At 34.7% G+C, this 16,779-nt stretch overlaps 2 protein-coding genes across 5 annotated transcripts in view; one reads left to right on the top strand and one right to left on the bottom strand.

Annotated features, from left to right (window-relative positions):
• Positions 1-7,562, top strand: part of LOC107704198 (rapamycin-insensitive companion of mTOR-like) — a 35,582-nt gene extending 28,020 nt beyond the window's left edge. Inside the window, exons 32-39 of one of the 3 annotated variants that reach the window (XM_016507086.1) lie at positions 599-667; positions 1,723-1,900; positions 2,354-2,438; positions 3,099-3,305; positions 3,556-3,711; positions 4,997-5,120; positions 5,203-5,341; positions 6,209-7,562. In XM_016507086.1, the coding sequence (XP_016362572.1) occupies positions 599-667; positions 1,723-1,900; positions 2,354-2,438; positions 3,099-3,305; positions 3,556-3,711; positions 4,997-5,120; positions 5,203-5,341; positions 6,209-6,280 (1,030 nt within the window). In that variant the 3' untranslated portion in view covers positions 6,281-7,562. Of the gene's footprint in view, positions 1-598; positions 668-1,692; positions 1,901-2,353; positions 2,439-3,098; positions 3,306-3,555; positions 3,712-4,996; positions 5,121-5,202; positions 5,342-6,208 lie in introns of all 3 variants that reach the window. The other 2 variants (XM_016507094.1, XM_016507098.1) reach the window with 2 other exon arrangements.
• Positions 7,563-11,429: 3,867 nt separating this feature from the next.
• The window catches only part of osmr (oncostatin M receptor), a 16,860-nt gene continuing 11,510 nt past the window's right edge, over positions 11,430-16,779 (bottom strand). For both annotated transcript variants that reach the window (XM_016507076.1, XM_016507081.1), the window contains 5 exons: positions 16,013-16,171; positions 15,455-15,607; positions 14,548-14,629; positions 14,372-14,447; positions 11,430-11,797 (listed from right to left, as the gene is read on the bottom strand). In XM_016507076.1, the coding sequence (XP_016362562.1) occupies positions 11,474-11,797; positions 14,372-14,447; positions 14,548-14,629; positions 15,455-15,607; positions 16,013-16,171 (794 nt within the window). In that variant the 3' untranslated portion in view covers positions 11,430-11,473. The remainder of the gene's footprint in view (positions 11,798-14,371; positions 14,448-14,547; positions 14,630-15,454; positions 15,608-16,012; positions 16,172-16,779) is intronic.

Here is a 16,779-nt window from a genome sequence, read left to right as displayed (position 1 = left end):
GTTTGTATATTAAATATATTTATATATAATATAAATTATATGAATATAAATATATACATGCAAGTATTTTCTAAATATATACTGTATGTGTGCTTTTATATAGACATAATAAATATACACAGTACACACACATATATTATGCAAACAAAAACTTTTATTTTAGATGCGATTTAATCACGATTAATAGTTTGACAGCACTAATATATATATATATTTAAAATGTTTATTTTATATTTATTATAATATATTATTATTACAAAAATGGCACTTTACTGTAATAAGAATTTTTGGGGAAAATATATATTTGAATGAAAATATGTGTCATGATAATTCCAAAAAGTCTGAATGAGGTTGATTTTCTTATTATATAATAATTCATGTATAAATTATAATTAAATTACAGTATAATTAAATATAATTTAAGATACCAGTATTTTTGTATTATTAAATGTATTTTATTTCAAATACATTATTTTATATTTGTTGGGTTGTTTGTTTGGGTTGAAATACGACTTCTTAACAGCTTTTTTTTTTTTTGCGTTGACCTATATATATGAAAGTGCAATTGAAGTTCGGGGTGTTTTTTGCTGGTTCTCAGGTGTTCTGGGAAAAGGTATTCTGAGCCGTTCAGCTCCCACCGCAGAGTGCCCAGAACCCTTGTGCCATGGTGGGTAGCGAGAGTACAGAGTAGGATCCCCTCATTAGCTTGGACCCGCCGTAGAGTTTCAATTTTAGAAATACTGTAGAGCAGTTTTTAGTTTTTCAGGTAGGTCTAACAGTAGGGTTAAGATATTTAAACATTTTTACCAATTATCCAAATAATGTTTAGTCCTAGAAAGCTATTATTATCAGAACACGTGAGCATAACATAGCGGTTAGCAGATCAATGAATGAGAGGGCAGCGTTACCAGAGTTATGTATACCACACCATGTTACAGCACAGTAGGGCTATTGCAAACAGAAATAATACTGTACTACATCGATGTTTCCTGTCGGCTCAATGTTTGAGTGCACTTTGCTGTTCTGATGAGCATGAACGGTATACGAGTGGAACGACTGAGCGGAGCACACACACATAGAGTGGATAATACGCAGAGCGTCACCACGTGAAAGTGAAACCTGAGCGGTGAACTCATTTTCGGCAGCCGCGGCACCCCGGTTGGGAAACACTGCTGTAGAGTACAAGGCAACGTCCCGTCCCGTGCGACTACAGATCCACTGTCATTCTCCCCCGAATAGTTTCCCCATCTTTCACTCATTCATTCACATTTAATGATGGCTGAGTGACTGGATACTAATGCACCTCCAAGACTCAGTTAGATGCTTGTGGAAACAGTCCTTCAGGAAAACCGCAAACCTTGTTGATGTAGTGCTGAACTGGGATGCTCGATCTACTGCTGGGAATCCAATTCCACCTTCACTCAAACTAAGGTGGCTTAGTAACGTCTTTGGCTGCATCCCAATTCACACGCTTTTAGATAGTCTAGTTGGTATTATTGGATGCATCATGTTGGATGTCTTATGTATATAATGATAAAATCCACAATTTATTTGTAGTCCTGTCTTGCCATTTCCTTCATACTATGATTTGGTAAGCACTAGTGTAATGCATACTATTTAGTTTGTGTCTGTGTGGTAATAAAAATGAAAGTCTAGCTGAATATTTATAGGATTAAAGCTAATGTTTTGCAGTGGGTGTGCTTGTGTTCGCTCTCCTCTCAGGTTTTTGAAAGCTCTGAGTTTTGCTTCTCTGGATAAGGAGGACTTATTGAGTCCGATCAATCACTCCACCCTGCAGCGCTCCTCTTCCCTGCGCTCCATGGTCTCTAGCGCCACCTTCGGCTGCAGTGAGGACTACATCGGCCTGGCGCTGCCCCTGGACATCAACCACATGTTTCAGGTGCATTTTGTTGTGTCTTCACCATGTGAACTTTTAGTAATGCATCTGTAGAGTGTATAGAGGCTCATGCGAATTTGATTCAATTTTCATTGTGTTTGTTCAATTGAAGGTGCAGTCATTTTAACTTTTTTTTTTTTTGGCTCTCACTTTGGGCATAACTCTGATTGTGTGACTTATTTAGGAGAAGCAAGCGTGTGGTAATTTTCCTGATTAGACTTTCTTATTATTTGTTATTTTCACTTGTTAGATGATAAAAATACCCAAATAGATTTGCATTAAAGCAGGGAGCCTAGTTTTAGTGACCAAGAAATGTGAAATATAGATGTCAAAAACACTGTTGTTGTTTTTTTTTTTGTAGAAAATGACTTTTTTTCAGATAGGGAAAGTTACTGTATTTTAATTGAGTAAGAGTGTAAATGTTTGTTTACACATACAATTTTACTTTATTTTTAGATTAAAGAAACATCATATTTCCAGAAGAGAACAAGCCCCCCTGCTGGAGAAAAATCATCCAAGTTTCTTTTTGGAGAATCTGATGGTATGACTGCTTGTTGCATCACCCTTATATTTCTGTATTTGTTATTATTATTAGTAGTAGTAGGAATAATAATAATAATACAATTATTTTTAATAATTAAATAGAAATTCAGTACCGTTCTAATGTTTGTGGTTGGTAAGATTTTTTTATGTTTTTGAAGAAGTCTCTTCTGCTCTTCATTTATTTGATCAAAGATACAGTAATATTATGAAATATTATTACAATTTTAATGAATTGTTTTCTATTTGAATATAATTTAAAATGTAATTTATTCCTGTGATGCAAAGCTGAATTTTCAGCATCATTACAGTGTCACATGATCCTTCAGAAATCATTCTAATATGCTGATTTGCTGCACAATAAACATTTCTTATTATTATCAATGTATACATTTTTTGTGGAAACAGTGATACATTTTTTTACAGGATTCTTTGATGAATAAAAAGTTAAAGAGAACAGCATTTATTTGAAATATAAATCTTTTTTAACATATTATATAGCTCTTTACTGCCACCTTAGAACAATTTAATGTGTCCTTGCTGAAGAAAAGTATTATTTCTTATAAAAAATCTTACAGACCCCAAAATGATTGTGTATAAAATTATAAGTAAATGAATAATTGTATTAAACAAATCTGCATGTTTCTTGTGGGTTTCTTAGAACCGTGTCGTGGTCCTCCACTGAAGCTGCAGATGAGTATAACAGAGCTGTTAAACAGCAGCCGGTCGGAGCACCAGCACCTGCTGGGAGCCGATGAGAGTACAGGCCTACAGGAGCACACGGAGCAGAACTGCCTCTACTGCTGCGCCATCACCGTCCTCGGCTCACACACACACAGCCACGTGAACAACACACACACACGCACAGGTGAGCAAACACACGCTACCAGAGAATTTCAGCTTCATTAAACATCTTTCTCATTTCAATTTTTGTGAACCTGCTGTTTTCTGAAAGGAATCACTGATTATGAGGAAGCACGGGAGACTGTGAGTGTTAGTAAATAGAGTAACTTGATCTGGTTGTAACTGGAAAGGTTGTAGGTTCAAAGCCCAGATTTGGGTAAAAATGAGGAATTTAGTTCCTTTTGTTCCTCATACCTGACTCCTCTCTCCGGCAGATCTGTCTGATGGTTTCTCTCAGTGGCACAGCCAGTCTTCCCATAATCACCTGGAGGTGGTCGCCCAGTCCAAGTTCTCGGGGATCTCGGGCTGCAGCGAAGCGGCCGTCAGTCAGGGTTCGGCCAGCAGCACTCCCAGCACAGAGCTCATACTGGGTGAGAATAAGACCTTCTGTTTTACCTCTGAGATTCCAAACCACATACTGAGACGACTTTTCACAACCATTTTTTCTGGAGTTGTTTAGTGCATTGAAAATTTCCGGAAGTTTATGTTTTACTGGGACATCATTGAACATCCAGGTGCACAACGGTACAACATGAAACATTTTCAATCGTGTCAAATTAAATCTTTTTATTCTGACATTGACAAATAGTGTCTAGATAAAGAGTGAACTTTTCACTTTTTTTTTATTTTTTTTTGCATTCTGTTTGTATTGAACTGGGACAATACAAAACAATTCTAACATTCCCATCCTAACATGTATAAAAATGTAATAAAATTAATTAAATTAAACATAAGAAAATAATAATTATCAGAATAGTATATCTTTTTTAAAGATATAAAAATACTTAAATATTTAAATAAATATATTTTTCTAATCTAGGTAATTAATAAAGGCTACATTTTTTTACCAATTCTATTTTTAATCATTTTTGTTGTTCTGTCCAAAGGAGCAAAACAACTTTTCAACCACAGCATATGTAATAATTAAATTTAAAATATAATAATAATAACAACAACAACAAAATAAGTAATATTATTAATGATGATGATGATAATAATAATAATAAACAAAATAAATTACAGTATCTGTAATAGTTTTTTTTAAACAAAATCTTTTTATTAGTGTCAAATTAAATATGAGTTCTATTGACATGTTTTTTTTTCTCTAGATAACTGATAGATGTTTCGTTTTTTCCGTTCCTTTTTATTCGGTTTTCTTATACTATCCAAACAAAATACAAAACATTTGCAACTTTTCCACCCCAACGTATATAATTAAATTGAAATAAATATAACAAATAAGTAATAGTAATAATGATAATAATCAACATAAGAAACTGACTTAAATTTATCAGAACCGTATCTGTTATTGTTTCTTAAATAAGTTAATCAATAAAAATGTAAAACTGTTATGTCAGGGACCTCACAGTCATCATTATTTGACATTACACTCATCTACTTATTAACAAATTGTATAAAAGGGATCCATATCTTATTAAATACATCTACTTTTTTAGTAGATGTTTGTTTAGCATATAAAGTAAAGTAATAACCAAAATCAGCTACGTTGTGGAGGGATTAACAATAAACAAACTAAATGGTGTCCAAATGTAAACGTTTATGAGATAGGAGAAAATAGCATTTGTTCAGTATCAAAGCAATGGAGGTCAATGAAAAGTCCATGATAGAAAAGCAAACCTGTATGTGTTCATATAGGTGGAAAGGCGATATCTGAGGATGGCCCGGCCTGCAGAGTTCTGCTGAGGAAAGAGGTTCTGCGACTCGTCATCAACCTCAGCTCTTCAGTCGGCACCAAAGGACACGAAACCGGACTGCTCACGTAAGAAGAGCCGAGAAATACTGTGCGAGTGTGTGTTCTGTGTTTGTTTTAGCCCTGCGTAACGCTCTGCTGCCCTCTGCAGGATAAAAGAGAAGTTCCCGTTCACGTTTGATGACATCTGCCTGTACTCTGAGGTCTCCTTCCTGCTGGCCAACTGCATGTTTCGTCTGGCCTCACGCCGCTTCATCCAAGAGCTCTTCCAGGATGTGCAGTTCATTCCGGTACGGCGTCTCTCCTGAAAGCCTCTATAACAAATCTCCACCAAGATACTTCCTGAACCAAAGGACTCGGGAGTTCATATTGCTCAGAAAAGTTCTAGTGTGTAGCTTCTACATCTTTTTACAGACTCTGTCATACTAGGGACCTCCAGTATTTAATGCTAAAATATAATGTAAGCTATAAAGACATTTTATGAAGTAAATTAAAATTATAATTAAAAAATTTATTAGTATCAAATTAAAAATCATTAAAAACATCAAAATTAAAAACATCAATTCTGACACAGGTTTCTCGTCTAGATAAAGATTGGTTTAATTTTTTCAAGTTTTATCAAGATTTATTTGAAAGTGTATCAAGATAAATTATTTATTTAAGTTTAAAACAATTCAGCAAAGACGCACTAAATTGATCAAAAGTGATAGTAAAGACATTTCTATTTCAAATAAATGCTGCTCTTTTGAGCTTAATATTCATCAAGGAATCATGAAAAAATATATCAGGGTTTTCAGAAAAATACTAAGCAGCACAACTGTTTTCAACTTTGATAACAATAAGAAATGTTTCATATTAGACTGATTTCTGAAGGATCATGTGACACTGAAGACTGGAGTAATGATGCTGAAAATTCAGCTTTGATCACAGGAATAAATTACTTTTTAATATATTCAAATAGAAAAGGGTTATTTAAAACTGTAATAATATTTCGCAATACTACTGTATTTTTGACCAAATAAATGCAGCCTGAGTGAGCTTTGCTAGCCTAAATGTAAATATTTATCAGCAAATTTCGAATAGAATATGATTCCTGATAAAACCCCTTATCAGTGGAGCACTATTGTGTCTGTGACGTTGACTGTTCCTGTCTGCAGTTGTATGATGAAGCTGAAGCGGTGTTGAATAAACCATCGCTACCTGTCCCGCTGGACACTGAGGAGTCTTGATACCTCTGTCAGCTTCCTGAACACCTCACCGCCGTTATCCCATCACCTCACCTCCCATACGGCCCAGAGAGACACGCTTCAGTGAACATGGAGGATGAGGAAGTCAGGCTGCGGCTGGAGGAGAGGAAGCAAGCCCCTGGACTTCAGACGGTGTTTCTGAAGGGGAGCAGTTTACCAAACAACGTCTTCAGACTGTGAAACAGGTGAACCGGAGCGCTTCACATGGTACATACGGACGTACGTGTTTACAAAGAACGATCTGAATGAAATGCTGTTTACACTTTAAGAGCGCCAGATGCACGGATGAGATAGACGGTTTACTGCACTGGTGTTTGTACATATCCACCCCGTCCCAATATTTCACAAGATCACGCAAACACTACAAAGAATTCAGCGCGGATGATTTGACTATGAATTCAGGACTTCCAGAACTGAAAGAACGGGCGAAACATTGATTACATTTGTACTATTTATTCGTTTCTTTTTCTTTTGTACGTGTGTGGGTTTGGATTTTTTTATGACCTCCAGACAATCAGAATTCAGTGTTTTGGGGGAAAAAACGTCGTTTGCAATATCTGAACCCTTAGCGTCACACATCTTTCGTTGGAAATCTGTCATCCGCGTACCGTCTCAGAAAGGTACGTCTCGTAGGAAATCCTCCTCCAAAAGACGCAGGCGAAGCGCATGCGAGCACTGATACACACACATACTCGATCGCAGAGCTAGTTTGACTCCTAACAGTCTGGATGTTTTCAAGGTGAACCTCACGAAAGCTGTCCAAGTTGTATTTCACCAGATTTCTCTTTACTGTAAAGCCCAATTCTGAGAAATATGCTTGATTATCATGGAAATTGTGTCATAATGCAAAAGATTTTCATGGAAAAATGAATTGCATCTTTTGTAATCTGATTTTAGAGTGAAATGTGACCCAGACCTGTGAGGGTCACCCAGTGATTTGGATTGGATGAACAGTGGTTAGTAAAACATCTGCAGACTCATTCTCCATATCATACTAGACTCGTCCGGTGCTGTGGTCTGTGATCTGTGATCTGATGCTGATCGGTGATACGGTGGCGGTTAGATTTGACTCTGACTTACAGGAAATTGAAGCAGAAGTGAAACATAATCATGCATGGTATCATTTTATTGACAAATGATTAATAAAAGTGATCATCAAGTACCTTTGAAGGAATTCTGGAGTTCAATACAAATCATAATACAATACATAATACATTTTGTATAATGTTGATTAACAACAGAAAATCATTTTGACTGTGTAAACAGTCTAGAGGATTAATTAAAATATTAAGCCCTTTTAGGACCATTAATGTTTTTTTGTGTTACAATTAAGCACATTTCTATAAAAAAAATTATGTGGGGGAAACAAATGTGAAAAAAAGTAAAAAATTGATACAGATCATGTTAGTATTTTTTTGTACTGCCTTGATACGGATTTAATTAAAAAAAATATTTACTTTTATGTTACGGTGTGAAAATCACAATGGGATTTGACTGTTTTGGGGAGCAAAATGTGCTTATTTTTAACATTACACTAAAAATGATAATACTAGTCCTAAAAACCGGCTGAATTTTCTTTATGCAAAATACATACTTTTTATTTGTAGTTTGTTTGTTTTTTGTTCTGAAATGTTCATGACAATTTAAGCACGTTTCCGTTCCGAATTCTCATAATTTTTAAAATATTAATCCACATAATAGCAGTATTTGTTGTACTACATTGATGCTGATAAAATCAAAAAATGTAAATGTGGGGAGCAAAATGTGCTTAATTTTCCTGACAATAATATCAATGCGAAATAAAAGTCCTAAAACGGGCTTAATTTCCTTTATGTAAAATATATACTTGTTTCTCTTTTTTGTTTGTTTGTTTTTGCATTCTGAAGTTTCCATGACAATTAATTCACGTAATTGTAATGCTAACACATGATAGCAGAATTGAATATACTAATAGACCAATTATAGGTTTGTAAACATTCAGGATGCGCGCGCATCATGGTTGCAGAAAACCCGGGAGAGATAGCCTTTATGGCTAGAGAATTTCACGGATAGGGTACAAAATAGTTAGGTTTAAAAAGATTATAAATTATATTGATTAGATGTCATTTTCAAAATGTTCTCCGCATATTACAAGAGCTTGTCACCCAGCGATAAGCACTGTTATTCAACGAAATTGACGTTAGAGAGTCGGATAGTCTTACAGATCCGAAACAGGGGTGACGTTTGTTGTGGGCGGAGCCTATCTGGAGGCAGAAAATGACGGTTTTCAAGTGGCAGTCTATGGAGCCATGGAATAAAAGAATAAAAGGTCAATATTTCAAAATTCTGACTTTATTCTCGCAATTCCAAGATTATATATCACAATTCTAATAAGGAAAAACAACTCGTCATTCTTTCCCCCTCGGCTCTTCTGGCTTTTTTTCCCTCAGATTTGACAAACTCACTATTTTTGAGTTAAGTCGAGTTATAAAGTCATTTCATGCTGTAACTGTAGGGCTAATACAATACGTCCCCTATGAACAGCATATGTGAATATTATGTAGACCTATTGTTTAAATCGAATTTATGCTTTAAAAGTAGAGTAATCATAGCAGTTTTCATCCATAGTATGTGCATTTAAATGTCTGCGTTTAGCTTCAAATGGCATCTTTGATGACAGTATTCTATAAAAATTATTTGCATTCCGATCTTGACATCAAAAGGCACAAAAATATTTTTCTTTTATTTCATGGATTTTACACATTTACCTCCACTTGTTCCCAGTGTTTTTCTGCAACCACTATGCGCGCGCAGCTGCAAGTGACGTAACTGTGACGTCTACTCTGAATTGGTCTATAATAATAATAATAATATATATTTGAAAATAATAAAGTTTCAGGGTGCAAAATGTGCTTAATTGTCATGACAGTTATGTCACAATGCAAAATAATTTTTCAGTAAAATTTATATTTTTTTGTTTTTTTGTTATTCTAGTCAAAATGATTTTCTCTTGTAATCGACAACATTGCTCTTGATAGTGAAACTTGTGTTGAAATATTTCTTCAATAAGCTGCCGAAGCACTGGTTTAGAAAGAGTTAAAGTATTATCTTGACGTGTTGTCTATATATTGCTAGCGTTTCTCTTCACATCGCGCCTTTGAAATGCATTTAATCCCAGTGTGTTTCCTCAAGCGTGCACTGAAGCGTCTGACATGTTAAAACACTGGTATTCAGATCTTCTAGCGATCGTAGCAGTCTTGTAGTAAGCCATAGTTTTTGCATTGATGTTCTCGACGTGTTCCTGATGTTCACACAAAGCACTGATCGAATCCATCTTTCCTGTTCTCCCGAAACCATGTGTAGATTGCATGCTGAATTGACACAAACCCAGTTGCTTATTTATTAACTGCAAGACCTTTTGTTAATATGTGTCTCAGCGCTGCTGCTGCCTTCAACTGACTGCGATCTTATTGGCTGAAGAGAGAGTGCCATGGCTTTCGCCTGGGCATCGGATCTGTGCCATAGTGGCGTGAGACAGAAAAGAGATGAAAAAATATATATTTATATTTTTCCTAAAAGATGAAATTGTGAGAGATGGTGTAATTTTTTTGTTTTTGTTTTTCCTGAGTTGTGGTTTCCCTTGTAAAGTGTGTACAGTGTGTTTTTGGGCACTTTTAGCTCGGGAAAAATCTTAAGTCTTATCAAAGGGATATATAATTAAAGAGGAAAACTCATGAGTGCATCTGTGTCGTCTGAGTGCATTCAGATGCAGAGTATGCACAGGCATTAAATGTAAAGCTAACTTTTTTTTTTTTTCTTTTTGGGGCGAAATATATAGTTAACATTGATATGAAGTAGTAGTACCTGAGAGTTCAATATGTTAACATCAGTATAAATGCATTAGGTATCATGAACTAGCAAAGAATAATACTTAAACAGCTTTCTTATATGCATTTTATTAATACTTTTATTCAGCAAGGATGCATTACATTGATCGGAAGTGACAGTAAAGACATTTATTATGTTACAAAAGATTTCTATTTCAGAAAAATGCTGTTCTTTTCCTCAAAAGTCACTGTTTCCACAAAAGCGGTTTTCAACATTGATAAGAAATGTTTCTTGAGCAGCAAATCAGCATATTATAATTATTTCTGAAGCATCATGTGACACTGAAGACTGGAGTTATGATGCTGAAAATTCAACTTTGATCACTGGAATAAATTATATTTTAAAATACATTCAAATAGAAAACAGCTCTGTGAAATGATAATAATATTTCATAATATTTAGTGCTGCCAAACGATTAATCGCATCCAAAATAAAAGTTTTTCTTTACATAATATGTGTACTGTGTATATTTATTATGTATATAAATACACACACATACAGTATATATTTAAAATATTTACATGTATATATATTTATTTATATTTTATATTTTAAATATATTTAATATATAAACATAACATTTTTCTTAAATACATGCATGTGTTTGTATTTATATATATATATATATATACATAATAAATATACACAGTACACATTATGTAAAGAAAAACTTTTATTTTGGATGCGATTAATCGTAATTAATAATATTACTGTTTTTACTATATTTTTGTTCAAATAAATGCAGCCTTTGTAGCATAAGTGTAAATATTTTTTTATATAAATATGGTAATAAAAAAAATGCAGCATTTGTTAAAATAATATTCAAAAAAAACATTTAAAAAAAAAATCATTCCAGTCCCAAATTTTCAAATGGTAAAGTACATTTTTAACATTTCAAGTTCTTAACTGTAAAACTGTTCATTGTTAATTCATGATACATACAGTATCGCAAAGGGTTACCCATAAAGCTTAGAAATACACAAAAGAATAATACAAATGTCCCTTCCAGAACATGTTTTTCCCCTGAGAGAACATTTTGTACGTTTTTGCCCAGAAAGGTCTAGCATAACATGCAAAACCAAGATAAAGTACCGGACAGATATTGCAAAATCTCATGTATCAAACACTGCAGTCGCATTTCACAACACTTCTTGTCTTTAAAAGCTGTTTTGCAGAAGGAAGCGGGGCCCCTTACAAACACGCCGGTGACATGAGGATGTCGTGATCTTGCTGAACGTGATAAGATCGACAGCTCTGGCTTGCTTTCTTTGGTGTGTATAAAAGATCACGACACTGCGTTTTCAGGAATTATGTGGCTACGGAAGTGACATAGTCACTCGAAAAGCCAGAAATCTCTGACTCCTGATTTGTGGCTTCTGTCTTCAGCTCCTCTGAAGGCAGATCTTGCTGCACAGAGGACACGTAAGTGAAGTTTGTGAGATCTGTGGCCAGCCATACGTCTGTGGTAAGATGGCAGGATGGAAGCGTGACTTTAGGTGTAATGAATGAACAACTCGGGTCCTCTGCGCACGTCAACCATGTTTTCTCTGTTGGGATGGGCTGCACGTCTAAAATCTCAACGTCACACCATTCACAGTCCTCTATCATCAGAGTACGGATCTTTTCACTCGCCTTAAAAAGAACAGAAAAGTCAAAACGGTGAAAAAACTGATTATTGGAGTATATTTTAGTTTTTCTATAAAAAAGGGTAACACTTTATTTTAAGGTGTCCATGTTACACATGTACTTTTAATATTATAATAACAAAACATTATGCATAATTACATGCTAGTAACCCTAAGCCAAACCCTAATCCAATCCCTAACCATATAGTTAGTACATGTAGTTAATTAATATTACTCAGTACTTAAATGTACTATTACACTGTAACAAGGACACCTTAAAATAAAGTGTAACTAAAAAAAAGTTACATTTAATCCAATGTGTTACTTGCCATTTTGTAATTGTGACATTTACTAGCAATTTCTGGGTGAAAATTGTATCTACACCAAATTTTTTTCAGTGTAATATTTCACATTTAGGTTTCATTTAACATTAGTTAATTAACATGAAGTAACAATGAACTAATTCTACAGCTTTTACTAGCCTTAATGTTAATTTCAACATTTACCATTAACTAACACTGACAAAGATTATTAAATGTTGTACAAATATATTGCTCATTGTTAGTTCATGTTAGTTATACATGAACTAATGTTAAAAAATTTGACATTTTTGTAAAGTGTTACCAAAATTAGATTTGAGATATTTATCAATACTTTTTGTATTGAATCACATATGTGACCCTGGACCACAAAACCAGTCTTAAGGGTCAATTTTTCAAAATTGAGATTTATACATCACATGAAAGCTGAATAAAAAAAGCTTTCCGTTGATGTATGGTTTGTTAGGATTGGACAATATTTGGCTGAGATTCAACTATTTGAAAAAAAATTAAGAATCTAAATATTGAGAAAATCACCTTTAAAGTTGTTCAAATGAAGTTCTTAGCAATGCATATTATTAATCAAAAATTAAGTTTTGATATATTTACGGTAGGAAATTTACAAAATATCTTCATGGAACATGATCTTTACGTAATATCCTAATGGTTTTTGGCATAAAAGAAAAATCTATAATTTTGACCCATACAATGTATTTTTGGCTATTGCTACTAATATACCCCAGCGACTTAAGACTGCTTTTGTGGTCCAGGGTTACATATAAGTGTATTTATAATAGATTTTTCTCTTGATTCGTCCAATATCTCAATTATTGTAAAAAAAATATATATATATATATAAAAATGAGTGATTTTTACACTTTGAGTAAAAATTGTTGGAATAGACCATTACATGTAGTTTTGAACTCTTATGTAACCTGCTAATAAAAACAGCTGAGCTAGCATTGCTGGTTTATGCTGGTCTTCAAGCTGGTTATCTGCTGGTCGGAAAGCTGATCTCCCAGCCAAGAGTTTATAGTTCACTACAACTACACATATTAAAAAAAGTACTTAAACTTTAACTGAAACAATATAAATGATAAGAAAATCTTTAAAAAGTAAACTAAACTATACTATTTTAAGCGTTACAATTTTATTTGAACATTTCTCAATTTCATTTAGTTTTAAAGCTGCAGTCTGTAAGTTTTGCCTCTTTGTCGCCATCTCTGTTTGAAACCTGCAGTTGCAGTTATTTGCAGAATTATCGTCTTTACGTGGGTTGTGCATCGGCACGGCTCCTCAGCGCAGATCAATCTTAATGCTTTGAGGAGTGTGTGTGTCACTCTGTCAGTCACCGCACCGGCGTGGATATTTACTGTACTTCAGAATCACAGATTCTAGCCTACGTCTTGGAAGTATGACCCAAAAAAGCATTTTCACCGGAAAATGTCATCTGAACAATTAAGTAACATGTCTGCCACTTTTGTTCTGACCAACTGAGGAAAAAAGCATTACAATAATACATCATGCTATCAATGGTGATTATATCTAATGATCGCTTAGCTCATATCACATCAAACCGTGCAAATTATTGTTGTGTTTTGTTCTCAAAATGTTAATGTTAACAACATCAGCATTGCGTGACTGTATTTAGTGTGTATAAGCGTTACCTGTAGACTACTGGTGGCTATGGGTGAATCTCCAGTTGTCACTGATGATTGTCCTATTGACCTTTCTGGATTATAATCTGCCATCTTTGTTTACAGACGTGACGTAATGATGCGGCGTCATGCTCAAATTTCCAGCAAAAACCTACCAGTACCACTCAAATTAGAAAACATTATTACAAGCGTACCGTTGTGAATCGGGCGATAGTTTTGAATACTGGCTGGTTATGAACTTGCCCAAAAATTGATTTTAGATCATTTTTAACCAAAAAATGTTACGGACTGCAGCTTTAGCTTCATGTACAAAAAATAAAATAACTATATAATAACTAAATAATACCTATAGACATTTAAACAATAAATTAACTTTACTAAATTATTCAAACTTTAGTAAAATTTAACAAAATATAAAAACTACTTCAGAATATTATTTTTAAAAAACTGTAATATTATCTCATTCTACTAAAATAACACTGTCCCAGCATCACTCTAAAACCAGCCAAAAGACCAGCCTGGCCAACTGAGCCTGGTTTAAGCTGTCAAAAGAAATGACGCAATGCTGTTATATTATTGTATGCCATCAATGTAATGAATTACTTCATAAAGATCTTCATCCAGGTCCAGTGCTTTTATGTGCAGAAAGCCGAACGATTCTTCTGGAAATCCTCCTATTCTGGAAACGATGGAGAAAGACGTCATCAGTGTCAGTGAACCACGGAGAAGAGAAGTACAGTCCATCACTCACCGCACATACTGTATATCAGCAGACTTACAGGTTTCTGTACGACCACAGACAAACACAACAACCGATCAAAACCAGGAGAGGAACCAGAACCTTTACCGTCAGCAGGTAATCTGAGGAGAGAATTATTGTTCCATTCCATTATTATATATCCATTACAGTTTAACACTATTAAATGACTGCATCAAATATTGAATTAATATAGAGTCAGATTAGGTGTTTATTTTTATTATTAGCAACAGTCTAGCAGATTTTTTTGTTTAAAAAAGATTTATATTTTTAATAAATGCTGTAATTTTGAACTGTCTATTCATCAAAGAATCTGGAAATAAAATATAGCATGGTTTCCACAAAAATAGTAGTTGTTTTCAACGTAGATAATAATAAAAAATGTTTCTTGAGCAACAAATCAGCATATTAGAATGATTTCTGAAAGATCGTGTGACTCAAGACTGGAGTAATGATGCTGAAAATTCAGCTTTGCAGCATCAGGAATAAATGACGTTTTTTAATATATTCAAATACAAAATTTTTATTTTAAATTGTAATAATATTACTGTTTTTACTGGATTTTAATCAAATAAGTGCAGCCTTGGTGAGCATAAGTGACTTGTTTTAAAAACAATAAATAAATATCACCCTCATGTTGTTCCAAACTGTTTGTCTATACAATAAAAGTCAGTGGAGTCCAATGTGGTTTGAACTCCAACATTTTCCAAAATATCCTCTTATGTTCAACAAAAGAAAGAAAGAAGCACGTATAGGTTTGGAATGACATGAGGGTGAGTAAATGATGAAAGGATTTAAATTTTTGGGTGAATTATCCATTTAAGATAGTGTAGATGCACATAAGATAGTAGTCTTCTATTACAAAACACCACTCAGACTTTCCTGTCAGTGTGAATCAGTATCTGGTTTGAATCAGTATCTGAGCTCACAGTTCTGTCTGGTTCTGAAGGTGGCGGTGGTCTCCGGTCCACAGCCTGCAGACGTACATGCTGCCAGCTGAAATGTGTACGGCCAGTCCTCCTCAAGACCACTGACTGTCCAAGACTTGCTGTGAGGATCATCCACTGACTGTCTAAAGGAACCTGCCAGAACAAACAGGAAGGATGCATGTGATCGAGAGAAGAGAAAAAACAGCGATGGGGTATTTTGTCATGCTGGACTGCTACAGTATACGGTCAAATAATAGCTGCTTCAACCTGTAAAGCAAGTGTCCTGAAAAGCTACACATGCACATTGGCTGGTCCAGCCTGAAATATAAGCTTTTTTTAACACCATTTTAGCATGAAAAAAAACAGTATTTATGGGGCATGTTGCTGATTGCAAATATTTAAAATGAGTGTGGCATGCAGTTTTTGAGATTTCTAGATTTCCCTATTCAAGTAGACTTGGTGTTGGTCTTGGATGCCCAAAATAGCTGTCTGTCTAGAGGCGTTGCAAATATGGAATATTTGAAAAGGGACTCTGTTAGAAAATAAGTTTAGACTTACTGAGATCAGAGCCGGCCTCTGAATAGTCTTGTATCGTAATCACATATCCTGTGATGAATCCAGCGTGACTCGGATCCTTCTCATTGAAACTCCATTTCAGCTTTACAGATGACCATGTTATGTTTGGGCTAGAGTCCAGTGTAGGGCGTTGTGTGGGCTCTGCACAACACAAATAATACGTGTGGTAATATTTATTTCATAATATTAATGTGCTGTATATTGCACAATGCAGATGTGAAAATTGTTGATTTCAAGTTCTCAAACTGAAGATGTCGATGCATTTTCCATTGCAACATAGCACCTTATTTTGCAAAGCGGAAATAAGCCATTTTCTGTGAATGTATGCTAAAAACCAGTGCGTTTATGACTGGCAATATATTAAAGGGGTCATATGATGCGATTTCAAGTTTTCCTTTCTCTTTGGAGTGTTACAAGCTGTTCGTGAATAGATAAGATCCCTAAAGTTGCAAAGACTAAAGTCTCAAACCCAAAGAGATATTCTTTATAAAAGTTAAGACTCGTCCATGCCCTCCTAAAACGCCTCGTTTAAACACGCCCCCACATGTCTACGTCACTGTGTGGGAAGATTTGCATAACGCCGCCCAAATGTTCACGCAAAGAAAGAAGGCGTAACTTTGATTCTCGCTGTAGTATTGTTGTCGCCGCCGTGTCGTGGAGTCGCTGTGTGTTTCGTTGTGAAAGCGAAACTACTTTGTTTGCTCTTCCAAATGTGGACACAACTAGAATCAGTGGTTAAGTTGTATTTA

The sequence above is a fragment of the Sinocyclocheilus anshuiensis genome, unplaced genomic scaffold, assembly GCF_001515605.1.
Source record: "Sinocyclocheilus anshuiensis isolate Anshui unplaced genomic scaffold, SAMN03320099.WGS_v1.1 scaffold117, whole genome shotgun sequence".
In the NCBI taxonomy this organism is placed as follows: domain Eukaryota; kingdom Metazoa; phylum Chordata; class Actinopteri; order Cypriniformes; family Cyprinidae; genus Sinocyclocheilus; species Sinocyclocheilus anshuiensis.
Note: the sequence above shows the minus strand (reverse complement) of the source record. Positions and strands in the feature narration are given on the sequence as shown.